This window comes from Rattus norvegicus, chromosome 7, assembly GCF_021556685.1.
Source record: "Rattus norvegicus strain SHRSP/BbbUtx chromosome 7, alternate assembly SHRSP_T2T, whole genome shotgun sequence".
Taxonomy (NCBI): domain Eukaryota; kingdom Metazoa; phylum Chordata; class Mammalia; order Rodentia; family Muridae; genus Rattus; species Rattus norvegicus.
In genome coordinates, this window is record NC_141540.1 from 74026032 (window position 1) to 74053595 (window position 27564).

Genomic DNA, 27564 nt, shown 5'->3' on the forward strand with positions numbered 1-27564 from the left:
AATGTAAGGAATCTATGATTATCCACCATTAGCATTCCTATAACATTTTATATTCTAATAATATTTTCTAAAGGTTTTAAACTACATCTTTCAAAGGAAGCTTTTACACCCAATAATTTTACTTGATTCCCTTAAAAATGCTATGAAGAATGTTGCGGCTTTATCCTCTTTTCTGCTAGGAGGAGACCGCGGGGCACGAGACTTGTGTGACCACTATGCTAGTGGCTATTAGACATTCACATTCAGGACGAACGCAGGCATGCAGTCATGGCTTTAGTTAGCTACCTTGGCCAGCACATGCTTCCTACAGGGTTACAGTGGTTTGATCTCTGAGTATTTACAACGTACAAACCACTGTATTGGCCACCCAGGTACATCTTACACAATAGGATCTTTCCTCTTTCATAACTCTGAAAAAGAGACATAACCATTACCTCCTAACTTCACACAAGAAAACCATGCCTTAAAGAGTTTGGGTAACTCTGTCAGGGACACACAGCAAGTCATGGCACAGCTGCCCTTGGAAGCTGGATTTAAAACCCCAGGTCCTAATTGCATGAATCTCTTCATTGGACCAATGAATATCTTCAACACATCATTAAAAACAGATTTTTATTTATTTTATTTGTATATGTGCCTGAGAGTCTGTATATATACTGCAGACCATGGAGGCTGGAAGAGGGCATTGGATCCCCTGGAACTGGAGTTGTAAGCAGCTGTGAACCACATGATGTGAGTGCTGGGAACTGAACCAATGTCGTCTGCAAGGTCAGCAAGTGCTCATAACCAGAAAAAAATAAAACAATAAAAAGATCTCTGCAGCCAAACACCATGGCTTTTAAGACGGTTCCATTTCTTTTGATTTCCTTGATTTCCTAAGCTGTGATTAGAAGCTTTGCTCTCCTCTCTATGTCTCTATAAGTCTGAAGACGCCTATTGTCAGGCATAGAACCATGTGTCACATGGAAAAGGACAGAGAACGTGAATGGAAGTAGCAGTCAATGGCCATTTACTCTATGCTAATGGTATTAAAAACCCACGTCAAAAGACCTCTGCAGGTCTGTAAAAAGATTCTCACTTGATGGAGAAAAAATACAGGTTCAGAGTAGTGCAGGGGTTTGTATAAGACTGTCAGTGAAGGAATGGAGATTTTAATAGGAGTTTGTCTGACTTTATTACCTCCTGTTTCCTGATCTGGAGAGGGCTCAGTGGCAATGTTGTAACACTAATGAGAAGAGGCATGGTTTTCCTAGGGGCCCAAGAAAGTCTCAAGTAACAAAGACCCGTATAGTTCCTGCTGCTTATGAGGTACTAGGAAACAGTATCTGGAGTCCCATAAAAAGGTTCTGAAGGAACTCATAAGGGACCTAAAGAGAAGAAAATCTTGGCAAGTTGCTGGCTATACTGCCCAACTTCTGCTCTATGCCAGCAGGCCTTTGCCTGAAACGCATAGGAACTGGGCCTGAACCAGCAAACGTTCATTGGTAAATATCATAATGATACACACATTTAGGAAACTGATGTTTTTAATTTGAAATGCTCTGCAACTTTGCCTTTTATAGTTAGTGCTGGGAAGTTGTGGTATACCAGGAAATGATTTACATTTTCGCCTTAGGGCAAAAATATGGAACTTGTAATTATGTCAGAGAAAGGCAAAGTCTACCAACTGGAAAAAACTGAAACTATAAAAGTCTCAGTTAGAAAGTGTGTTGAGGAAACTGTTGTGTGGCTAAGCACTCGCCTGATGTTTCACAGGGCGTAAGCATCTGTCAAGGACTTCCAGGTAAAAACTTCTCATCCGAACCTTCAACGAGCTGTTGCCGAGCTGCCTTAGTGTGGCTGACAAGCATTTCCCCGTCCCTTCTAGGGTCTTCCGGTCCAAGGTGGTTTGTTGCTTGGAAGTCTGTGCTGGCTGGGATTTTGGCTGATGGGAATTAAGCCACATATCAGCTCCAGATATGCAGAAGCTGGCCAGAATCCTGAGACTCAATTCAGAGGCAGAGGACCTGCCAGACAGGGAAGCTGCCTTGCATATGTGATTTCCATGTCATCACAGCCAAGGTTTTCTGCACCTGTGCTGTAGACCCCCAGTTACCCTCTTTCAGTGTTGACTTCTCCAGGAGGGAGGCCTACAGCAGGATTCCCAGGGTGGTAGTAAAGGACCTGCATTGTCTCCAGCCAACAGACTGGGAGGGTTACAAAGGGCAGGCTGAGTTTTCTTATTTTCTTGGCACTTCCTCTGCCAGAGAGAGGTAGGCTATCAAGGTGTTTACTTGGACTCTGCTGTTGCAAATTTAGGTGCGAGCTGGTGTTCTCTTCCTTATTTTCTGTGTGTCTTGACAATATTTTTACTCTCCTCCAGGCTCTTTTTCATCTCTCATATGAAGTTAGTGATTCTTGACTCACAGGGTTCTAAGAATTTGGACAATGTAAGTGAAGTTCTTAGGACTTTAGGACAATACAGTTTGTATAGTAAACCATAGCATTCACTGATAGCAGTAGAGTTTTTTATTAGTTGGGTGCCCTTCCTACATTTTCAGCCTGTTTGCCACTCTGAATGTTGTTTAGACATTTAGCCAACTGAAATTCACTCGCCACAGATCCCACTTACTTGGTGGCAGGAAGGAGTGTGTATATGAGTGTGAAGTTCCTCCAAACTATTAATACTGTCACCATCTTTTATAGGTACCAGATTCTTGGCCTTATTTAGTTGGAGTTAAATTTCTTGGAGCACTAAAACTTCCATCTTTTAAGAATGGTACAGTTATTTCATAAATTGGCATAAACATAGTTTCTGGCCACACCCGTTGTGAGCATCTAAGTTTCCTCACACATGACTGGATAACATGCCTATCTCCTGTGACTGAAGAAAGTGGTGTACGAGAGTACCTATTACATCAAGTGACACATACTACTTTCTCAATAAAAGACTTTTTATTGGTTTGGGAAGATCTCAACATCAGACTAATGCCCAGTTTAGGGGAATGTCAGGCCGGGGAGGTGAGAGGGAGTGGGTGGGTGGGTGAGGAACACCTTCATAGAAGCAGGGGGAGATATCAGGTTTCTAGAGGGGAAACCAGGAAAGGGGATAACATTTGAAATGTTAATTAAAAAATATCCAATAAAAGAAAAAAATAGTTTTCTCCAGAGTTTATTTCTTTGGGATTATACATTCTGTAGAATCATTCATAGTGATCTTAGAGGCTACAGAAGAAGGTAAGTAGGGATGAAAGAAACAGAACCCAGGACTCTATTCCTCCAGAAGAAGCTCTGTTGCGATGTTTTATGGATAAGTGTTCTGTGTGAGGCTTCCTAGAGAGGAACCTGGGCCTAAAGCACTTGAAGTTTCTTTTCCTTTAGGAGTCAATCATTTAGTATTATAACTGAGAAACCTTTGCACACGGGAAGCCTTGTAAGCTTATCTACAGTTATAAGATATATTGTAAAAGTTTCTATAGTTTTGTGTTTTAAATTTTGGCCTAGGATCCACACTGATTCAATTGCTGTATGTGGTGAGAGATAGGCCATATTAGTTTGCTAGTACTGCCATCAAAAAGCTTTATAGACTAGATGGTTTTGATAGAAAGACATTTTTGTGCCATTAAGGATCTAGTTGTCTGGTATCAAATTGTTGCCATATATAATTTCTCATGGGAGTGCTGTCCTTTGTGAGGCCATCCTCTTTTTTCTCCTTCTTGTTCTTTTCTTTGCACATTACTGTGCCTTAACTTTCTCTTCTAATATGGACACAGGAAAGCATGTGCGTATTTATCAATATTATGTATGCTTTTTTTATAGCTTCAAATAGGAACCAACCCAAATATAGGTGAATAAATATATTAACTGTAGTAAATTCATACTATATTTCATTCAATACTATTTTCTATTAAAACATAGTAAACTATGAATACATGTTAAAACATGCATGAATTATAAAATAATTAGAATGAGCAAAACCAAACAGAAATATACGTATATGTATAATATGATTCCAATTATATAAATTCTTAGGAAATAAAAGCTAATACATAGTAACAAAAACAAATTAGTGTTTCCATTTTGCCACGGATACAAGGAGTCAAAAGAGGAAGGAACTGCTGGGGCATGAATAAATCTTTGGAGGATATACATTATCATACGTCATATTTTTACTTAATGAACATGCATTCATCTTAACTGAAGTAATAAATTCATGGATAAAAAGACATGGCAAATCTTATTAAGTTACTCATTTTAAGTGTGTCTAATGCATTTAATGGTAATACACCTACCCCAGTGAAAGTGATAAAATGTGGCTAAAACATTTAAACCAATATACAAAGAATCAAAGAATAAAGTAAACAACAAAGTAAGACTGTGGTGGCCAGCTCTCAAGACTCCGCAGTTCCGCTGTCATCAGGATTGTTATTTCTCTTGTACACCTTAGAAATTAGTCAGTCCAAGTAGTTGGGATACTAAGAGACTCCTCAAGGTGTTAGAGACCCTAAGTGTAGATCACTGATGCTAAGACAAACTGAGAAAGGTTAACGTTTCCCTCTGGAGTTCAGGCCTCTGAGTCACATGCACATTCTACTTTGTGTCTAGTTGCCACAGGTTACTATTTCAAGTCCATGGTTAGCTCCCTACTTTGGGTATGGATTCCAACAAAACCAGCATTTGTATCTATGTCTGTTTGTATCTAAGTTCTAAATGAGTTTGGAGTGTGAGAGGCAAAGTTACCAGGAACAGATTTATTGTGGTCCAGATGTGGTTATTTTGCTGACCTCATATTTTATTTTTTTAGGCTTTGCTAACTGGTGAGAGTTGGGGGTGATAGCCTGTCACAGCCTTCTGCTCCAGACATAGATTTATTACGTACATCCCTATGGGCTAGGTTGTTTATTTTAGTGTGGAAGCACTTTTTGAACCAGGACTTCTGAAACAGGATTGTGGGGGTTCTCTGACATAGATCCCACACAATTATTCCCAATGACCCAGTTCAGGTAATTTGGACCTCATTTCATCCATATCTCTAAAAGGAAAAAAAATTTCTTTCATATTAGAGATCTTAAACAATTTTGAAGTGGCAAGAAAGAATGTGAATGATTGGTGTCTGGGGGACTGTGATGGCGAAATTGGGACTACCCAATGCTTTTTACTATGGAAGAGAAACAGCACAGAAAACCTGTAGACAGGCACAAATATCCTAACCCAACATTCATGTTCAACTTGGGAGCTGAGAGCCCTTCAGGGTTCTGTATCACTTGCATTTAAACACCCTGTTTTACAACCCCATAACCACATTCCACACAGTGATGTGAGTACCACAGAGACTCTACAACGGGATTCTGGAAATAGGACATGGATAACCTGCTTAACTGCTCCTCATTTTGCTAAGTGCTCGATCAATTAAAACAATATGGACTGTGGAGAAAATATGCAGATCAGAACAGAGCAGGGTCTGCTAGGAAGGCTCTACAGAGGGTGAGTTGGGTTACCTCCGAGCCGCCTTCTGCCTCTTAGCTCTCTGCTTTGGAAGTAGTAATTTCCCTCATTGTAGGCTTCTGAAGGCTGTCAGCTTAGCTAATGCCACAGAAAGGCACCCAGCCTATTACTTGCCTGGGGAATGGGCAATATTGGTTTTCAACCTTCCATTGCCCCTTTCCTCTAGCGTCCATGAAGTGAGGAATATGGTTTGCACAGAATATTGCACAACAGTGACATTTGGAGGGTTGCTGGTGGACATCTCTGTCACTTGTTGTTTATCTTTCTGCTTCCAATTGTTTATAGTCTTTTCTCTTTGAAGCTGGCCGGGGCCATCTTCCTGTCTTTTCTTCTTTTCTTTTTTTCAGTTTTAAAAATTGCAGTTTATTATAAAAGTAAAGTATATGAGTTTAAAAACAAAGTATAGGATTTCATATTATATTTTAGGAGATGAATTATTAACATAACATAGGAATTATAGCCACCTAACCCTTTGTTATCGCTTGCAATCACTGGTCATTGATGACAAAGTCTTTCTCTAAATTAATGTTTTAATTTTTCCCTTATAATACTAATATTTTCATTAGAATTATTGTTGGTGGGATTGCAAACTGGTACAACCACTCTGGAAATCAGTCTGGAGGTTCCTCAGAAAAACTGGACATTCCACTACCTGAGGACCCAGCTATACCTCTCCTGGGCACATGCTCCTGTCTTTTCTTTGCAGCACACAGCACTTCATTAAGAGAAGGGGAAGGCCATGTGTGGGACACAACACCAGTGTGACTGTCATCTGTTGTCAGGCCCTGTGTGAGGGAAGTCATGAAAGGAACATTTTGGTGAGGGGAGAACACAGGGCTGAGTGCACATCCTCTGGCAAGGGGAAATAGACAGTAGAGTCTTCTTTAGCGTTTTCTCTGTTTGAATATGCCCTGCAAGGAACAGTGGCTCCTGCCCTTGGCCAATGCACGTTTTCCACAAAGGAAGCTGTGCAGAAAACTCCATAGCATGCTGGGTACACTTGCTTCCAGCTTGTTTCTTTTGTTCACTTTCTGGGCTTTCTCTCTTCCTGAGAAGACTGAGTTTTCAAGGCAGGATCACCTTCTCAAATCCACCTAACCTCCAGACATCCCCCCTCCCACTTCTTTCCACACAGCTGTCACAACAAACTTCTCCTCATCTGCTACTAAGTGTATCAGACACTGTTGTGTGGGCTGCGAGTTGCCAACTCATTACCCGAGGGCTTTCCAATAGAATCTGATGTTATCCAAAACTTCTCATCTGTTTCAAAGGCTACAATTTCCTGCATTCTCTGGAGGGAAATCAAACGCTGTGCATTTCGGAAACACAGTGATCCCTCACAGATTTAGTAGACCTCCAGGCAATTATGGGGTGATTATTCTGAAGTTAGTGTTTCCTCACCTCATTTCCCATAACACTGAGTAGAATGAGCCGACTCTGGATCTTTCATCTTTACAGTGAAAGACATCGGGGAAATAAATCACAGACATGCATGTGCTCCACAGTGTCTATGATTCCTTCCTGTCTTCCACCCGAGCCAATTTTGGACTCTCCCCAAAGTCAGCCATCTTCTTCTGCAGCCTCTACCTGGAATCAGATCCATCTTTATCATCCTTTAAGTTATTATGCTTTGTCACCTGATAAATGTGCTTGTCTCTGTAAAAATTACCCTTTGGACAGAGAAATTGCTGGTGAAGAAAAATCACTTTCAGCTGGTTTTCTCGCTGCTTTCCAGTTCTCTGCCCCTGATCCCTTACCCCTACCTCACACCCCCAGGCTGGGATGAGTTTTTCTCACACCATGGTCTTTGCCTCACATTCCAAATTTGTCTCAGTGTTTCTCCAGTAATTTTTTTGTTTTGTTTTCTTTTACGATTTTTCAGCTATCATTTTAATTTTCTGCTACCAAACACTTTCTATATCTTCCCGTGTCCTCCATTCCTAGAAAGCTTGTGTTACGAGTGTTCTGTCTTCTCCGTGTCACTTTGCTGCCTTTGCACTGTTGTAATGCGACAGTGGTTTGATTGAACATTGACTAAGCATTTTGAGTAATTGTTTTAGATCTACTACTGTGAATCTATTTAGCTTAACGCTTTCCCTTTGCAACCTTTGATTAATGTATGACCATTTGGAGAGAGAGAGAGAGGAATCAGCATTCGTTTCCCCTGACACCACAGAGAAGTACTTTCTCCTGTTTGTAGCCTGAAGCCACAGATGCTTAGTGTTCCCTGAAGAAGGAGGTAGTGCACTGTTGAAACAAATCTGTGTGCTGTCAAGCCAGTGTTTGCCAGCGGTGCTGTGTGGCAGCCATTTCATAGCAGAGAACAAATGCTAGGATTTAGGGAAAAGTGTAGTTGAATATCAGATTTTAAAACAGATCGGTGAATTTTTGTTAACGGTGTACAGCTAGATGATATTTTCTCTTTAAGCTCTTGAAATTTTGCAGCTGTTTAGTGAAGCAGTATTTCCACGTATGTCTGTTTGACAGACTTAATAGCAAATCTCGCAATAAATGACTTGCTGAACAGACCTCCTTGGCTTGGACTGATATAAGAAGTGGGTTTTCAGGAAACTTCAGTGGGAGGTTTTCTGCCTCTGTGTTTTTGGGCTGGGAAGGCCTGTTTCAAACAAGAGAAACTAAAAGGCAGTCACGAGCAGGGATTTCTGCTATCTCTGCCAGTGTTCCTTAGAACGTATTTGCCAGTTCAGGGGGAGCATAGCTTGGGCAAGCATACTACTTACCCATAGAAATTCATGAGGACTCATGAGCAGCTCGAAGTAACCCTGTTCTGGTGGGTGGTAATTAAATATATAGATCTCTGAGAGCTTTCTAGCTTCTGCAACTGCATCTATGGAATAATTTTGCATTTTGTCTGACTTGAGGAAGTCCATAATTTCTCCTCTGCTTCTGGAAGAGGTTGTTGCACCTTGTAAATTTTTTAAAATGTTAATAAGTTTGATCTGGAACGCTTTACCTGTTTTATTGGCAGAAATAAAGCATTTCTTATTACTCTTATTTTGGAAGGTTCTAGTACTCAGAAACCACCACGTTATAGAGCTGGTATTCCATTTTCCTTACTCTTTTGTTTTTTCTCTAAGATGGTTGGGACCTTAGAAATGCTAGTGCTCAGGGTTACATTTAGCCACCAATGGAATAAAGTGAACTTTTATCCGAGCCTCTGCTGACTTGAAATGCTTGGGTATGAATACTGGTTGTGTGTATGACTATATGTAACAGAAAGCTGTCAGAGAAACCACACTCATGATTAGTCTTTTGCTACCAAAGGCTCCATGATTGCCTGCTATACCGTTAAATTTAATAAACAGATTTTGTAACTCCAAAATACAGAGTCTGTTGTAAGGTTATCAGCTGACTTTTCATTGTTATTTTATCCATATTTATTCTCTTCAAAAGCAAGCAATGGAGTTCCTTATTCATGTATCTCAGTCCTATTGTTTTTTTTTATCATTTTTTTTATTAACTTGAGTATTTCTTTTTTTTTTTATTAACTTGAGTATTTCTTATATACATTTCGAGTGTTATTCCCTTTCCCGGTTTCCGGGCAAACATCCCCCTCCCCCCTCCCCTTCCTTATGGGTGTTCCCCTCCCAACCCTCCCCCCATTGCCGCCCTCCCCCCATAGACTAGTTCACTGGGGGTTCAGTCTTAGCAGGACCCAGGGCTTCCCCTTCCACTGGTGCTCTTACTAGGATATTCATTGCTACCTATGGGGTTAGAGTCCAGGGTCAGTCCATGTATAGTCTTTAGGTAGTGGCTTAGTCCCTGGAAGCTCTGGTTGCTTGGCATTGTTGTACTTTTGGGGTCTAGAGCCCCTTCAAGCTCTTCCAGTACTTTCTCTGATTCCTTCAATAGGGGACCTATTCTCAGTTCAGTGGTTTGCTGCTGGCATTCGCCTCTATATTTGCTGTATTCTGGCTGTGTCTCTCAGGAGCGATCTACATCTGGCTCCTGTCGGTCTGCACTTCTTTGCTTCATCCATCTTGTCTAACTGGGTGGCTGTATATGTATGGGCCACATGTGGGGCAGGCTCTGAATGGGTGTTCCTTCAGTCTCTGTTTTAATCTTTGCCTCTCCCTTCCCTGCCAAGGGTATTCTTTTTCCTCATTTAAAGAAGGAGTGAAGCATTCACATTTTGATCATCCGTCTTGAGTTTCGTTTGTTCTAGGGATCTAGGGTAATTCAAGCATTTGGGCTAATAGCCACTTATCAATGAGTGCATACCATGTATGTCTTTCTGTGATTGGGTTAGCTCACTCAGGATGATATTTTCCAGTTCCAACCATTTGCCTACGAATTTCATAAACTCGTTGTTTTTGATAGCTGAGTAATATTCCATTGTGTAGATGTACCACATTTTCTGTATCCATTCCTCTGTTGAAGGGCATCTGGGTTCTTTCCATTTTCTGGCTATTATAAATAAGGCTGCGATGAACATAGTGGAGCACGTGTCTCTTTTATATGTTGAGGCATCTTTTGGGTATATGCCCAAGAGAGGTATAGCTGGATCCTCAGGCAGTTCAATGTCCAATTTTCTGAGGAACCTCCAGACTGATTTCCAGAATGGTTGTACCAGTCTGCAATCCCACCAACAATGGAGGAGTGTTCCTCTTTCTCCACATCCTCGCCAGCATCTGCTGTCACCTGAGTTTTTGATCTTAGCCAATCGCACTGGTGTGAGGTGAAATCTCAGGGTTGTTTTGATTTGCATTTCCCTTATGACTAAAGATGTTGAACATTTCTTTAGGTGTTTCTCAGCCATTCGGCATTCCTCAGCTGTGAATTCTTTGTTTAGATCTAAACCCCATTTTTTAATACGGTTATTTGTTTCCCTGCGGTCTAACTTCTTGAGTTCTTTGTATATTTTGGATATAAGGCCTCTATCTGTTGTAGGATTGGTAAAGATCTTTTCCCAATCTGTTGGTTGCCGTTTTGTCCTAACCACAGTGTCCTTTGCCTTACAGAAGCTTTGCAGTTTTATGAGATCCCATTTGTCGATTCTTGATCTTAGAGCATAAGCCATTGGTGTTTTGTTCAGGAAATTTTTTCCAGTGCCCATGTGTTCCAGATGCTTCCCTAGTTTTTCTTCTATTAGTTTGAGTGTGTCTGGTTTGATGTGGAGGTCCTTGATCCACTTGGACTTAAGCTTTGTACAGGGTGATAAGCATGGATCAATCTGCATTCTTCTACATGTTGCCCTCCAGTTGAACCAGCACCATTTGCTGAAAATGCTATCTTTTTTCCATTGGATGGTTTTGGCTCCTTTGTCAAAAATCAAGTGCTTATAGGTGTGTGGGTTCATTTCTGGGTCTTCAATTCTATTCCATTGGTCTATCTGTCTGTCTCTGTACCAATACCATGCAGTTTTTATCACTATTGCTCTGTAATACTGCTTGAGTTCAGGGATAGTGATTCCCCCTGAAGTCCTTTTATTGTTGAGGATAGCTTTAGCTATCCTGGGTTTTTTGTTATTCCAGATGAATTTGCAAATTGTTCTGTCTAACTCTTTGAAGAATTGGATTGGTATTTTGATGGGGATTGCATTGAATCTGTAGATTGCTTTTGGTAAAATGGCCATTTTTACTATATTAATCCTGCCAATCCATGAGCATGGGAGATCTTTCCATCTTCTGAGGTCTTCTTCAATTTCTTTCCTCAGTGTCTTGAAGTTCTTATTGTACAGATCTTTTACTTGCTTGGTTAAAGTCACACCGAGGTACTTTATATTATTTGGGTCTATTATGAAGGGTGTCGTTTCCCTAAGTTCTTTCTCGGCTTGTTTCTCTTTTGTATAGAGGAAGGCAACTGATTTATTTGAGTTAATTTTATACCCAGCCACTTTGCTGAAGTTGTTTATCAGCTTTAGTAGTTCTCTGGTGGAACTTTTGGGATCACTTATATATACTATCATATCATCTGCAAATAGTGATATTTTGACTTCTTCTTTTCTGATCTGTATCCCCTTGACCTCCTTTTGTTGTCTGATTGCTCTGGCTAGAACTTCAAGAACTATATTGAATAAGTAGGGAGAGAGTGGGCAGCCTTGTCTAGTCCCTGATTTTAGTGGGATTGCTTCAATTTTCTCTCCATTTAGTTTAATGTTAGCAAGTGGTTTGCTGTATGTGGCTTTTACTATGTTTAGGTATGGGCCTTGAATTCCTATTCTTTCCAGGACTTTTATCATGAAGGGGTGTTGAATTTTGTCAAATGCTTTCTCAGCATCTAATAAAATGATCATGTGGTTTTGTTCTTTCAGTTTGTTTATATAATGGATCACGTTGATGGTTTTCCGTATATTAAACCATCCCTGCATGCCTGGGATGAAGCCTACTTGATCATGGTGGATGATTGTTTTGATGTGCTCTTGAATTCGGTTTGACAGAATTTTATTGAGTATTTTTGCGTCGATATTCATAAGGGAAATTGGTCTGCAGTTCTCTTTCTTTGTTGTGTCTTTGTGTGGTTTAGGTATAAGAGTAATTGTGGCTTCGTAGAAGGAATTCGGTAGGGCTCCATCTGTTTCAATTTTGTGGAATAGTTTGGATAATATTGGTATGAGGTCTTCTATGAAGGTTTGATAGAATTCTGCACTAAACCCGTCTGGACCTGGGCTCTTTTTGGTTGGGAGACCTTTAATGACTGCTTCTATTTCCTTAGGAGTTATGGGGTTGTTTAACTGGTTTATCTGTTCCTGATTTAACCTCGATACCTGGTATCTGTCTAGGAAATTGTCCATTTCCTGAAGATTTTCAAGTTTTGTTGAATATAGGTTTTTATAGTAAGATCTGATGATTTTTTGAATTTCCTCTGAGTCTGTAGTTATGTCTCCCTTTTCATTTCTGATTTTGTTAATTTGGACGCACTCTCTGTGTCCTCTCGTTAGTCTGGCTAAGGGTTTATCTATCTTGTTGATTTTCTCAAAGAACCAACTTTTGGTTCTGTTGATTCTTTCTATGGTCCTTTTTGTTTCTACTTGGTTGATTTCAGCTCTGAGTTTGATTATTTCCTGCCTTCTACTCCTCCTGGGTGTATTTGCTTCTTTTTGTTCTAGAGCTTTTAGGTGTGCTGTCAAGCTGCTGACATATGCTCTTTCCTGTTTCTTTCTGCAGGCACTCAGCGCTATGAGTTTTCCTCTTAGCACAGCTTTCATTGTGTCCCATAAGTTTGAGTATGTTGTATCTTCATTTTCATTAAATTCTAAAAAGTTTTTAATTTCTTTCTTTATTTCTTCCTTGACCAGGTTATCATTGAGTAGAGCATTGTTCAATTTCCACGTATATGTGGGCATTCTTCCCTTATTGTTATTGAAGACTAGTTTTAGGCCGTGGTGGTCCGATAGCACGCATGGAATTATTTCTATCTTTCTGTACCTGTTGAGGCCCGTTTTTTGACCAATTATATGGTCAATTTTGGAGAAAGTACCATGAGGAGCTGAGAAGAAGGTATATCCTTTTGCTTTAGGATAGAATGTTCTATAAATATCCGTTAAGTCCATTTGGCTCATGACTTCTCTTAGTCTGTCGACATCACTGTTTAATTTCTGTTTCCATAATCTGTCCATTGATGAGAGTGGGGTGTTGAAATCTCCCACTATTATTGTGTGAGGTGCAATGTGTGTTTTGAGCTTTAGTAAGGTTTCTTGTACATATGTAGGTGCCCTTGTATTTGGGGCATAGATATTTAGGATTGAGAGTTCATCTTGGTGGATTTTTCCTTTGATGAATATGAAGTGTCCTTCCTTATCTTTTTTGATGACTTTTAGTTGGAAATTGATTTCATTTGATATTAGAATGGCTACTCCAGCTTGCTTCTTCTGACCATTTGCTTGGAAATTTGTTTTCCAGCCTTTCACTCTGAGGTAGTGTCTGTCTTTGTCTCTGAGTTGTGTTTCCTGTAGGCAGCAGAATGCAGGGTCCTCGTTGCGTACCCAGTTTGTTAATCTATGTCTTTTTATTGGGAAGTTGAGGCCATTGATATTGAGAGATATTAAGGAATAGTGATTATTGTTTCCCTTTATATTCATATTTGGATGTGAGGTTATGTTTGTGTGCTTTCATTCTCTTTGTTTTGTTGCCAAGACGATTAGTTTCTTGCTTCTTCTAGGGTATAGCTTGCCTCCTCATGTTGGGCTTTACCATTTATTATCCTTTGTAGTGCTGGATTTGTAGAAAGATATTGTGTAAATTTGGTTTTGTCATGGAATATCTTGGTTTCTCCATCAATGTTAATTGAGAGCTTTGCTGGATACAGTAACCTGGGCTGGCATTTGTGTTCTCTTAGGGTCTGTATGACATCAGTCCAGGATCTTCTGGCCTTCATAGTTTCTGGCGAGAAGTCTGGTGTGATTCTGATAGGTCTCCCTTTATATGTTACTTGACCTTTTCCCCTTACTGCTTTTAATATTCTTTCTTTATTTTGTGCGTTTGGTGTTTTGACAATTATGTGACGGGAGGTGTTTCTTTTCTGGTCCAATCTATTTGGAGTTCTGTAGGCTTCTTGTATGTCTATGGGTATCTCTTTTTTTAGGTTAGGGAAGTTTTCTTCTATGATTTTGTTGAAGATATTTACTGGTCCTTTGAGCTGGGAGTCTTCACTCTCTTCTATACCTATTATCCTTAGGTTTGATCTTCTCATTGAGTCCTGGATTTCCTGTATGTTTTGGACCAGTAGCTTTTTCCGCTTTACATTATCTTTGACAGTTGAGTCAATGATTTCTATGGAATCTTCTGCTCCTGAGATTCTCTCTTCCATCTCTTGTATTCTGTTGGTGAAGCTTGTATCTACAGCTCCTTGTCTCTTCTTTTGGTTTTCTATATCCAGGGTTGTTTCCATGTGTTCTTTCTTGATTGCTTCTATTTCCAGTTTTAATTCCTTCAACTGTTTGATTGTGTTTTCCTGGAATTCTTTCAGGGATTTTTGCGATTCCTCTCTGTAGGCTTCTACTTGTTTATTAATGTTTTCCTGTGTTTCCCTAAGTGTGTTCATGTCTTTCTTGAAGTCCTCCAGCATCATGATCAAATATGATTTTGAAACTAGATCTTGCTTTTCTGGTGTGTTTGGATATTCCATGTTTGTTTTGGTGGGGGAATTGGGCTCCGATGATGGCATGTAGTCTTGGTTTCTGTTGCTTGGGTTCCTGCGCTTGCCTCTCGCCATCAGATTATCTCTAGTGTTACTTTGTTCTGCTATTTCTGACAGTGGCTAGACTGTCCTATAAGCCTTTGTGTCAGGAGTGCTGTAGACCTGTTTTCCTCTCTTTCAGTCAGTTATGGGGACAGAGTGTTCTGCTTTCGGGCGTGTAGTTTTTCCTCTCTACAGGTCTTCAGCTGTTCCTGTGGGCCTGTGTCTTGAGTTCACCAGGCAGCTTTCTTGCAGCAGAAAATTTGGTCTTACCTGTGGTCCTGAGGCTCAAGTTCGCTCGTGGGGTGCTGCCCAGGGGCTCTCTGCAGCGGCAGCAACCAGGAAGACCTGTGCCGCCCCTTCCGGGAGCTTCAGTGCACCAGGGTTCCAGATGGTCTTTGGCTTTTTCCTCTGGCGTCCGAGATGTGTGTGCAGGGAGCAGTCTCTTCTAGTTTCCCAGGCTTGTCTGCCTCTCTGAAGGTTTAGCTCTCCCTCCCACGGGATTTGGGTGCAGAGAACTGTTTATCTGGTCTGTTTCTTTCAGGTTCCGGTGGTGTCTCAGGCAGGTGTCCTGCCGCTCCTGGGCCCTCCCCCACGGGAGCCCAGAGGCCTTATACAGTTTCCTCTTGGGCCAGGGATGTGGGCAGGGGTGAGCAGTGTTGGTGGTCTCTTCCGCTCTGCAGCCTCAGGAGTGCCCACCAGACCAGGCGGTTGGGTCTCTCTCTCACTGGGTCTGGGAGCAGAGAGCTGCTGCGGGCCGGGATCCGCGGGTGTGGGACTTCCGGTAAACACAGAACGTGCCCGGTCCTAGAGAAATTCTGCTTCCGTGTGTCCCAAGCTCACCAGGCAGCTTTCTTGCAGCAGAAAATTTGGTCTTACCTGTGGTCCCGAGGCTCAAGTTCGCTCGTGGGGTGCTGCCCAGGGGCTCTCTGTAGCGGCAGAAACCAGGAAGCATCTCAGTCCTATTGTGATGCTGGTCATAAGAGTGTTGAATTCAGCCATCTGGATGACAACCATATTTCTTTGTGAGCAGTATAAACATATGCTTGTTGTTTTAACAAAGAAAAGAATGGGGGAAGTGAGTCCAGCCAGTTTTCTAATATAGAAAAGTAAAATGCTCAACACTAAAAAGTAGACAGTGGACTATCAAGATTCTCTTCTCCCCTTTCCCCAAAGAGTCAACTCTGGCTTATTCTGATTGGATGAGGAGAAAAGGGAAATGAAGGCAGTTCAGCGTCTACATGGAGTCATGAGCATTCAATGCAGCCAGTGAGAAGAGAAGGTTCTACCTTTGGATCTTTCTCCACACATCATGGCCTCTCTCCAGAGATTCTTCTGGTCAGGCATCAGTATACTCGCTGTCCTTCTTCCATAATCCTCTGAGCCTCTCCTGTAGCTTTCAGGACTGATGGAAGCAGAAAGGAATGTCATGTATGCTATGAGCTGTCCCCTTGCCCATCTGTTAGGATTGTTCTCTCTTCCTTCAGTCTCCTTTCCTGCAAGATACATGTGTTCAATCTGCTATATTAAGTGGTAGACTCCCTATCACAGATGTTGTCAGAAATTAAGGTGTAGCTAATTGATACAAGTGATTGTCAGCCTAATGTGGGAGCTCGCACGCAGCAGCCCTTTCCGCTCTCATTCTAACGACTAGACATAATCTTGTTTCTTTCCTTTGTGGCTATTTCCAGAAGTAAAAATAAGTGTGAGTAATATTTGTAGAATTCTTAAACACTTTACACATCAGTCAGATAAGTAGGTTTTACTTTTTCCTTTTGGAACAATTACAGAACACACAGGCCATTACCAAGCTAGTATAAAGCAATTCTTTTGGGTACTTTTATTTCCTCAGGAGAGCATCTCTTTGAGATTATCTTTGTAACTACACTAACGGTAAACCCAGGGACTTGTCATTGATGTATGTCTGGTTTGAGAAAAGTAATTGTGAAAGTAATGAGTTGGAGCCATATACTTCTATTATGAAATAAGACTACTTGTTTGATGAGTATATTCAGTTATTCTATAAATATTTATTGACAGATATTGTGGTTTTGGTTTTGTGTAAGGATAGAAACACATTCCTTGAGGAGAAAGTGTTCAATGAGTTTTTATAAAAGTGAAATACTGCCACTATTAAGTATTTTATAATTTAGCATGGTAACAAGACAGTAGCATGTTGTGTGTAATAATCATCGATACCTGAGATGTAGAGACTGATAAGCTGCACCTTGCATCATGACCAATGTCTTCAGTGAGATATTATGAAATGCTGTTTGGGCAGAGGGAAAGCATAAGCAAAATCAGAGATGCATAAAGATTGTCCATAAATGGACATCATGACGAACCGCCTGCCAGGGCTGCAACATGAGGACTTATGAAGACTAGCAAGTTGTAGTCATGGATGTGCGTTGCTTTATTAAAATCCTTCTGGCTAAGTTGCTTTTAAAGAAGAGAATTGTTTTCATAATTCTGGGGTCAGAAGTCCAAGATCTCAGTGCTAATATGGAGTTTCTAGTGTGGAAATCTGCTTTCAAGACTGCATTCAGTTACCATGTATTCCAGAGTGGATGAGTATGGTGTTCTCACATGGTGGACTGGACAAAGGAACAGAGAGCATTTAATAAAGGGGCTAAGTAGCATTTGGTAGCAGAACCCAGACATCTTCCCAAGCAACACCTCTTAGGAGTTGCACTGAGGATGCAATTGAGGATGAATTCTGGACAGGCTGCCACTATTCAAATCATAGCAGAAAGCATCACTGTGATACAGAATAACAAATGGCGTGGAACATGTTTTAGACATGAGAGTGATTTGATTGTAGTTTATGTAAATCTTGTGGCCAAACAGCAGTCCAGCTACAAACCATACTAGATGCGTGATGGTGAGACTGGTTGGGCTATGGTTTCTAAGCAGGTGAAGAGAAGGTGAGGGTAGAAAGAAGGGTTAGTCACCAAGAAAGGCAGATGGGATAAGTAGTGTCAACGTCCCCCTTTCTCCCTGAGAGAAGCCAGTGTTTTTCCTAAGTAGGGACTAGCTTTGGGAGTAGACTAGGGTTGGGAATGGAGGAGGTTTAGAATCAAAGAATCGGGGTCTGGTGCTGGATGTTTAGACTTTTGTGAGCACCAGGGAAACTATGTAGACCACGTGTTAGAAAATGGGCTGTGATCACAGACTACAAGAGCTTAAAACTAGAGTGACAGTGCTGAACATAAATAGAGCGTCTTCTCTCAGGGAATGATGCTATTCTGCTGTTGAGTGATGAAGGATGAGTACTTTGGACTTTGCTGCTCTGCTTATGAAAAGAAAGGGATGTAGCTTCTGTGCCTCCATCCTGGTCAGGTGCTCCTATTTAGGTATGTGTGGGACTGAGTCATAAGACTTTCTCTGCTTAGAAGCGAAAGTGAGGAAGGGGGAGGAAGAGAATAGTTTAATTCAATTTAGTTAAATCATTAGTTCCCCACCTCATAAGACACAATTATTAAAAAGTGATTGTTTTAGATTCCTAAAATCTAAACAGATCACAGAACATCACAGATGCTCTCTGTATATTTTTAAATAATCAATCATTATCAAGACTGTAATATAAAGAAGAAATTAAAGAAATGTGATTTGTAATGACGTATTTTTAAATGCTGAACTCTACAGTAGAAAAAAGAAATGAAATAGGTTCCTATGATAAGTGTAACAGTGATAGAGGCAGACAGCCCAGAGGTGTGGGAGCAGGGTTTTAGTGTTGCACATGGAATGGGTGCTGCTGTTTCAGCAGATGCTTTTTCTGCATCTAAGTAGAGAATCATGTAATATTTTTTCTTTGAGTTTGTTTCTATACTGGATTATGTTAATGAATTTTTGTACATTGAACCAACCTTGCATCCCTGGAATGAAGCCTACTTGATCCTAGGCTGAGACTATTTCAAACAATGAATTTTCAGGAAAAATATTTAGAAGTATATGACTTATGCAGGCAATATGTGCAAAATGCAAAACAAATCTTTGTAAAATAGTGTTCCAAAGTTGCCTGAGACTAAGTTTGTATGATACACACACACAAACACACACACACACATATCCATATGTGTGTATGTGTATTTAAACTTTCTGAAATCAAAAATAGTTGTTTAACATTTGAAGGATATGCTATTTCTATGGTGTGTATTCAAGGAAAAGAACAATGATTCAGTCCTCTTTGTATACAAATAAAGAACATTAAAAATGTTGTGCAGCTTAAATTTTGACATTTTAAGTAGTTCTATCATTGCATGAAAGAATTCTTAATCATTTTTTCTCAATTAGTTTATTAGTATTTTGGGGGTTTTAATGAAAAAATGTTGAGTGTCTGTGTGAATAAATTCTTGTACATTGTCTACGTGTACAGCATTTTTATTTCATCCCTCTGTGAATTTATAGAATAATTTCTAGGTAATAAGTCATGTCTCTTTTGAGATTTTTGAGGTATTTTATGCTGCCCCTGTCCTGATATGCTCCTGGATGGAGTCTCTGTCCTCAGGTCTAGGTGTAGAGGAGATCTTTTCCTGACCTCCTGGAGGTGAATGAAGGTGTCCATTCATTGCCCTCCCTGTCACAGCCCTCCTTGGCTCTTGGCTGTATCCACTTGGAACTCTGTATGTAGGTGTTTTCTGAGGAGATACTTGCGTTCTGCTGCTTCTGTGTCTTCTGCATTTTTCTTTCTGCTTTATTCATTGTTTGTCATGTCCATTGCTGTGTCTGGCTACATTTTATAAAGTTGCCCTCCCTTTGTACATTTGTTTCCTATTGAGTGCCAGCTCCATCTTATCCATGAGTCCATTAGCCAAACATTGCTTACTTTTGTGTCCTAGCTTAAGCACGTCAACTTCTTTTGGTCTGGATCTTGCAACTCCTCAGTTACAGGGCTTTCCCTTCCATCTCTTCTTATGTCTGCCAGTTCTTTAGTACTATCTCTTAAACTTAGTCTCCAGTTTAGAGTGGCCCAGTAAACTTTTGTCAAATGAATTTATAGAAGGAGTTATGACCTAAAGCAACCCGAGATAAAGCGTTAGTTTTTGATAGTTTGAGGGTAAAGTCTAGCATGGTGGAAAAGTGAAAGTGCCGGGAGTTTGAAGACAGCGGTCACTGTTACGGTCAGGAACAGAGGCAGATCCATCAGATACATGTATGTTACTGCTCAGCTTCTTGCTCCTCTGTAGTCCAGATCCACAGCCAGGGAATTAGTCGACCCTGTCTAAAAAATACAGTCCAATGAAATATTTTCATTATTTTGATTGTTTAACAAAATTTAACCTTGAAAGGTGTGCATGGGTATTATGATTACAGAAACAAAGAACCATAGGATAATCACACTTATAAGAAAGTCAGCCACAATGCATAGTTGTCATAATTTTCAAAATGATTTAATATTATAGCAATTTTTTATTCCTGGTAGATTGTTCGTGAAGGAGAGAAGGCTACTCTCATACTCTAAAGAAGCTAAGATCTAAAGAGATTAAAGGTTTATTTATTCCTTAAATGAAAAGGTCCCTAGTAACTATACTGTATCTTGGAATTGGTCTTACTGATCTTACTGCATTTTGAGCTGGAGGAGACAGATTTATATACAAATGGCTGTTAACATTAGTTATGATAGAAACACAGATGATGTGAACAGCTCAGAGGTTTGGTTGAGCAGGTCTTCATGTGAGATTACTTTTAAAACATTCTCATTAAAGAGTGAGAGTAGGGTTGGAGAGATGGCTCAGCGGTTAAGAGCACTGACTGCTCTTCCAGAGGTCCTGAGTTCAAATCCCAGCAGCCACATGGTGGCTCACAGCCATCTGTAATGAGATCTGATGCCCTCTTCTGTGTGTCTGAAGACAGCTACAGTGTACTTACATACATAAAGAAAATAAATAAAATATTAAAAAAAAGAGCGAGACTAGGTATTTACAGGAGAATGTGCATAGGGTGGGGGAGAAGAGACTTGCAATGTAATAAAATGAATGTGTATCAACCCTAAGTTATGAAAGCACTGGGAATTTGAAGAACAGTATAAAGCTGAATGCAGCTATAGCATAATTGACTAAAATAAGGTGAGATAGATTAAGGAGTAAAAACAAATGAGTGAAGTTGATCATGTTTTTTAAGCTATCCAATATATCTGGAATACTTTCATTTTCACATTTACAGCTTTAAAATAAAAATAGTAGAACATTCTGCACTTCCAATTAAAAGTATCTCAGCTTGGACTAGCAATATTTCAAATAATATATGTCTATAAGATTAAAAACACACATATCTGGGGCAAGGAGAGGGAAGAGGAGGGAAGGAAGAGCAGGACAGACACAGAGAGAGTTGAAGGAGTAAAGAAAGACACATTTAAATAGATCGCCGGTGTTAATTTTAAAAGATGTTGTCGGTTATATTTGAAATATATCTGCATAACAGTTTCTGATATCTGTGGTATAGGAGTAATTTGTAGTTTCAAATGTTTCGCAAACTAATATTTTTGTGAAATAAGGTAACAATGAATTAGATAAATGAAAGAAAATAAAAAGCTTTTTCATTAGATTTGAAAGTCTTGTCTTTGTCTATTTTGTTTTTCAATACAACACCATAGACTATAATTAATAATGAACAGCCTCCTGATTAGGAGGCTGGAAAACCTGATAGAGGGTTTTCTAAATTCTGTCATAACATTATCCTAACTTATCACACTGCAGAAGGACAGGGCAGGTCGTATAAGAGAGACTAGAAGAGGTTGTGATGAACCTACTCCTGTGATGACAACATTGGTTCATTTAGAAGGGTGGAACCTTCAAGACTTAAACTTAAAGGTCTCACTTCCCATCAACTCTCATGATAGCAATTAAATGTTGATATGTCTTTTGGAAGGGATCGTAGAGCCACAATGTCTACACAATTTAAAAAGTGTCCGACTTGATATTATCCAAGCTTTCTGCCATGACAGTAATTCTGTTTGAACTCTGTGAGGTGGCAACCACTAGTCACATGTGCCTTCTGAGTACTTGAAACATGTCTAGAATGAATGAGGAATTGAATTTTAAATTCTGCTTAATTTTAATTAAGTTAAAATGAAGCCATGGGACTATTGGGTCCTAAACTGAGCAGCATAGACACACTTATTTGTCTCTGTATTATCTGTTATGGACTTGAACTCTCTGCGGTGCTAAATGAGTAGCACTGTTTAGCATAGAGCTTAGAATTGGAAAAAGCTTTCGATATTTCCAGTTCCTTAATCTCTCTGTGCTGGTGCTCCAGTTCCTTATTTATAAAAACAAAGAGCACAAGAGTCTGCTTCCTGAAGCTGAGTTATTGTGAGGATTAAATATAATAACAAGAGCAGTGTACGTAAGATAGTGTCTGACACAAAACAATCATGAAATAAATGAATTGCACTGTTTTTATTATTAATCTGCAGGTAATGTATATCATAGAGTTAAAGAATAACAAATCCCCATATTCATTTCTCCATTTGTTTTAGTTCTTTGCTTCTAAAAGTGTATCACAATTCCTAGAATATACCTGGTATTCAATAAATATTGTTAAAAAGAATCAAGTATCTTTAGTAGAAATAAGAATATTTTAAAAAAGTAACATCTGATATGGCCTCAAAGTTCAAGTTTTCCAGGCAAATAAGAAAGAGCCCATTTGGGCAGAGGAAAGGCGGACACCCAGTTTGCTAGAGTTCCATTAAGGGGAACATGCAGCAAGTCTCACTTTGACTACTGCTTGCTCTTCTCCTCCTCTCTGTCTTCTCCTTATAGCGCTCTCTCTCTCTCTCTCTCTCTCTCTCTCTCTCTCTCTCTCTCTGTCTCTCTCTCTTTCTCTCCTCTGTCTCTCTCTGTCTTTTAATAACAAGATCCCTAGATAACAAGTGATTCTATGCATTTGAGATATGCTGCCCTGTCAATAAGGTCAAGCATTGTTCTTTCATCTGTCTATTCATAGGGACTCTATTGCTTGAATATGATGGGGGAGGTTGGATGATGGTTGGAAAAGGAAGAGGAAAAGGAAAGCAGGCCATGGGTTGTGGGCAGATGCCTGTGAGATTCTTTTTCCCTAAAACATGTTTTTTATTTATTTCTCTCAGGAAGAAAAGAAACTAGGGACAATGAGGTTCCTTTTCTTCCTGTTCGTTGCTGTTGTTCACCTTTTCTCCTTGGGCTCTGGAAAAGCTATATACAAGAGTGGTGTTTCTCAGCGAACATTTCAAGAAATAAAAGAAGAAATAGCCAACTATGAAGATGTTGCTAAAGCAATTATCAACCTTGCTGTTTATGGAAAATACCAGAACCGGTCGTATGAGCGTTTGGGACTTCTAGTTGATACTGTTGGACCCAGACTGAGTGGCTCTAAGAACCTAGAGAAAGCTATCCAAATCATGTACCAAAACCTGCAACAAGATGGGCTGGAAAACGTCCACCTGGAGCAGGTCAGAATACCTCACTGGGAGAGGGGCGAAGAATCTGCAGTGATGGTGGTGCCTCGAATTCACAAGTTGGCTATTTTAGGCCTTGGCGGCAGCATTGGGACTCCTCCTGAAGGTACCAAAATGTTTTTAGCTGGCTCTACTCCTTAACTTAATCCATTATCTCTTTCTTCTTCCTGCCCTTTAAGTTGTTTTTAACACATGGATTTATTGTAACCTAGGCTGGTTTTGAATTTGCTATGTTATTGAACAGTGACTTTGAACTTATGATCATCTTATTCTACCTCTCAAGTGCTGTGTGTCTCTGACGTGTTTTCTTTGATGCTAGGGCTTCAAACTTGCTAAGTAAGCACTCTTATGTTATACCCATAGTCCAGCACTCCTGTACCGCTGTACAATCCATGTCTGCTTCCTTTTTTCTTTTTTTTCTATTTCTTCCATTCCTTTTCAGAAAGAAACCATGCTGAATGACTTTTAACACCATGGTGTCAGCACCGTGGCTTCAGTTTTATCCAGCAATATAGCACCTGGATATGGAATAAATAGCCAGTTAGCAGTCCCCTACCAGTAAAACTTGAAAGTATTTATAGATTAATTTCTTATGACAGAGAAAGTATTTTATACCACCATTATATACACATATGCACAAGTGTGTGTGTGTGTGTGTGTGTGTGTGTGTGTGTGTGTGTGGATATGTTGTCATTAATTTTGTTTATATACCAAATAGAAGAAATTATGGATCATTTAGTACTCTCGATTTAATTTACTGAGGTACTTCAAAACTAGTCTTTGCAATTTGCACCTTTTAATATTCTCACTAATAATGAATAATTGCCCCATATACAAATACATTTGTCTGTGGTATTGCTTTACATTTTATTAATGACAAATGACACTGAGCATCCTTCCATACTTTTTATTATTGCCTTTTATTTTATTCATTTGTATGTGCATGCATGTGTATGCAAGTGTCTTATGTGTATGTATGTGTAGGTAAGCATGTGTGTATGTGTGTAAATATGAAGGTACAGTGCTGGTTAATTCTCTTCTCTACCGTGTTGGTCTTGAGGATAAAAACTAAGGTTTTTTTTCTACTTTTTTTTTATTAACTAGAGTATTTCTTATATACATTTCGAGTGTTATTCCCTTTCCCGGTATCCGGGCAAACATCCCCCTCCCCCCTCCCCTTCCTTATGGGTGTTCCCCTCCCAACCCTCCCCCCATTGCCGCCCTCCCCCCACCAGTCTGGTTCACTGGGGGGGGGGGTTCAGTCTTAGCAGGACCCAGGGCTTCCCCTTCCACTGGTGCTCTTACTAGGATATGCATTGCTACCTATGAGGTCAGAGTCCAGGGTCAGTCCATGTATAGTCTTTGGGTAGGGGCTTAGTCCCTGGAAGCTCTGGTTGCTTGGCATTGTTGTACATATGGGGTCTCGAGCCCCTTCAAGCTCTTCCAGTTCTTTCTCTGATTCCTTCAACGGGGGTCCTATTCTCAGTTCAGTGGTTTGCTGCTGGCATTCGCCTCTGTATTTGCTGTATTCTGGCTGTGTCTCTCAGGAGCGATCTACATCCGGCTCCTGTCGGTCTGCACTTCTTTGCTTCATCCATCTTGTCTAATTGGGTGGCTATATATGTATGGGCCACATGTGGGGCAGACTCTGAATGGGTGTTCCTTCAGTCTCTGTTTTAATCTTTGCCTCTCTCTTCCCTGCCAAGGGTATTCTTGTTCCCCTTTTAAAGAAGGAGTGAAGCATTCACATTTTGATCATCCGTCTTGAGTTTCATTTGTTCTAGGCATCTAGGGTAATTCAAGCATTTGGGCTAATAGCCACTTATCAATGAGTGCATACCATGTATGTCTTTCTGTGAGTGGGTTAGCTCACTCAGGATGATATTTTCCAGTTCCAACCATTTGCCTACGAATTTCATAAACTCGTTGTTTTTGATAGCTGAGTAATATTCCATTGTGTAGATGTACCACATTTTCTGTATCCATTCCTCTGTTGAAGGGCATCTGGGTTCTTTCCAGTTTCTGGCTATTATAAATAAGGCTGCGATGAACATAGTGGAGCACGTGTCTCTTTTATATGTTGAGGCATCTTTTGGGTATATGCCCAAGAGAGGTATGGCTGGATCCTCAGGCAGTTCAATGTCCAATTTTCTGAGGAACCTCCAGACTGATTTCCAGAATGGTTTTACCAGTCTGCAATCCCACCAACAATGGAGGAGTGTTCCTCTTTCTCCACATCCTCGCCAGCATCTGCTGTCACCTGAGTTTTTGATCTTAGCCATTCTCACTGGTGTGAAGTGAAATCTCAGGGTTGTTTTGATTTGTATTTCCCTTATGACTAAAGATGTTGAACATTTCTTTAGGTGTTTCTCAGCCATTCGGCATTCCTCAGCTGTGAATTCTTTGTTCAGCTCTGAACCCCATTTTTTAATAGGGTTATTTGTTTCCCTGCGGTCTAACTTCTTGAGTTCTTTGTATATTTTGGATATAAGGCCTCTATCTGTTATAGGATTGGTAAAGATCTTTTCCCAATCTGTTGGTTGTCGTTTTGTCCTAACCACAGTGTCCTTTGCCTTACAGAAGCTTTGCAGTTTTATGAGATCCCATTTGTCGATTCTTGATCTTAGAGCATAAGCCATTGGTGTTTTGTTCAGGAAATTTTTTCCAGTGCCCATGTGTTCCAGATGCTTCCCTAGTTTTTCTTCTATTAGTTTGAGTGTGTCTGGTTTGATGTGGAGGTCCTTGATCCACTTGGACTTAAGCTTTGTACAGGGTGATAAGGATGGATCGATCTGCATTCTTCTACATGTTGCCCTCCAGTTGAACCAGCACCATTTGCTGAAAATGCTATCTTTTTTCCATTGGATGGTTTTGGCTCCTTTGTCAAAAATCAAGTGCTTATAGGTGTGTGGGTTCATTTCTGGGTCTTCAATTCTATTCCATTGGTCTATCTGTCTGTCTCTGTACCAATACCATGCAGTTTTTATCACTATTGCTCTGTAATACTGCTTGAGTTCAGGGATAGTGATTCCCCCTGAAGTCCTTTTATTGTTGAGGATAGCTTTAGCTATCCTGGGTTTTTTGTTATTCCAGATGAATTTGCAAATTGTTCTGTCTAACTCTTTGAAGAATTGGATTGGTATTTTGATGGGGATTGCATTGAATCTGTAGATTGCTTTTGGTAAAATGGCCATTTTTACTATATTAATCCTGCCAATCCATGAGCATGGGAGATCTTTCCATCTTCTGAGGTCTTCTTCAATTTCTTTCCTCAGTGTCTTGAAGTTCTTATTGTACAGATCTTTTACTTGCTTGGTTAAAGTCACACCGAGGTACTTTATATTATTTGGGTCTATTATGAAGGGTGTCGTTTCCCTAATTTCTTTCTCGGCTTGTTTCTCTTTTGTATAGAGGAAGGCAACTGATTTATTTGAGTTAATTTTATACCCAGCCACTTTGCTGAAGTTGTTTATCAGCTTTAGTAGTTCTCTGGTGGAACTTTTGGGATCACTTAAATATACTATCATGTCGTCTGCAAATAGTGATATTTTGACCTCTTCTTTTCCGATCTGTATCCCCTTGATCTCCTTTTGTTGTCTGATTGCTCTGGCTAGAACTTCAAGAACTATATTGAATAAGTAGGGAGAGAGTGGGCAGCCTTGTCTAGTCCCTGATTTTAGTGGGATTGCTTCAAGTTTCTCTCCATTTAGTTTAATGTTAGCAACTGGTTTGCTGTATATGGCTTTTACTATGTTTAGGTATGGGCCTTGAATACCTATTCTTTCCAGGACTTTTATCATGAAGGGGTGTTGAATTTTGTCAAATGCTTTCTCAGCATCTAATGAAATGATCATGTGGTTCTGTTCTTTCAGTTTGTTTATATGATGGATCACGTTGATGGTTTTCCTTATATTAAACCATCCCTGCATGCCTGGGATGAAGCCTACTTGATCATGGTGGATGATTGTTTTGATGTGCTCTTGAATTCGGTTTGACAGAATTTTATTGAGTATTTTTGCGTCGATATTCATAAGGGAAATTGGTCTGAAGTTCTCTTTCTTTGTTGGGTCTTTGTGTGGTTTAGGTATAAGAGTAATTGTGGCTTCATAGAAGGAATTCGGTAGGGCTCCATCTGTTTCAATTTTGTGGAATAGTTTGGATAATATTGGTATAAGGTCTTCTATGAAGGTTTGATAGAATTCTGCACTAAACCCGTCTGGACCTGGGCTCTTTTTGGTTGGGAGACCTTTAATGACTGCTTCTATTTCCTTAGGAGTTATGGGGTTGTTTAACTGGTTTATCTGTTCCTGATTTAACTTCGATACCTGGTATCTGTCTAGGAAATTGTCCATTTCCTGAAGATTTTCAAGTTTTGTTGAATATAGGCTTTTATAGTAAGATCTGATGATTTTTTGAATTTCCTCTGAATCTGTAGTTATGTCTCCCTTTTCATTTCTGATTTTGTTAATTTGGACGCACTCTCTGTGTCCTCTCGTTAGTCTGGCTAA

The 27564-nt window shown here is 40.0% G+C and overlaps 1 protein-coding gene and 1 non-coding gene across 5 annotated transcripts in view; one reads left to right on the plus strand and one right to left on the minus strand.

Annotated features, from left to right (window-relative positions):
* Positions 1-27564, plus strand: part of Cpq (carboxypeptidase Q) — a 569822-nt gene that overhangs the window by 71619 nt on the left and 470639 nt on the right. For all 4 annotated transcript variants that reach the window (NM_001440041.1, NM_031640.2, NM_001440038.1 and 1 more), the window contains 1 exon segment: positions 22709-23162. In NM_001440041.1, coding sequence (NP_001426970.1) covers positions 22730-23162 — 433 coding nt within the window. In that variant the 5' untranslated portion in view covers positions 22709-22729.
* LOC148004747 (uncharacterized) overlaps positions 18898-27564 on the minus strand; it is a 122111-nt gene continuing 113444 nt past the window's right edge. Inside the window, exon 2 of the transcript XR_015625445.1 lies at positions 18898-19843. This is a non-coding gene — a transcript (uncharacterized LOC148004747). The remainder of the gene's footprint in view (positions 19844-27564) is intronic.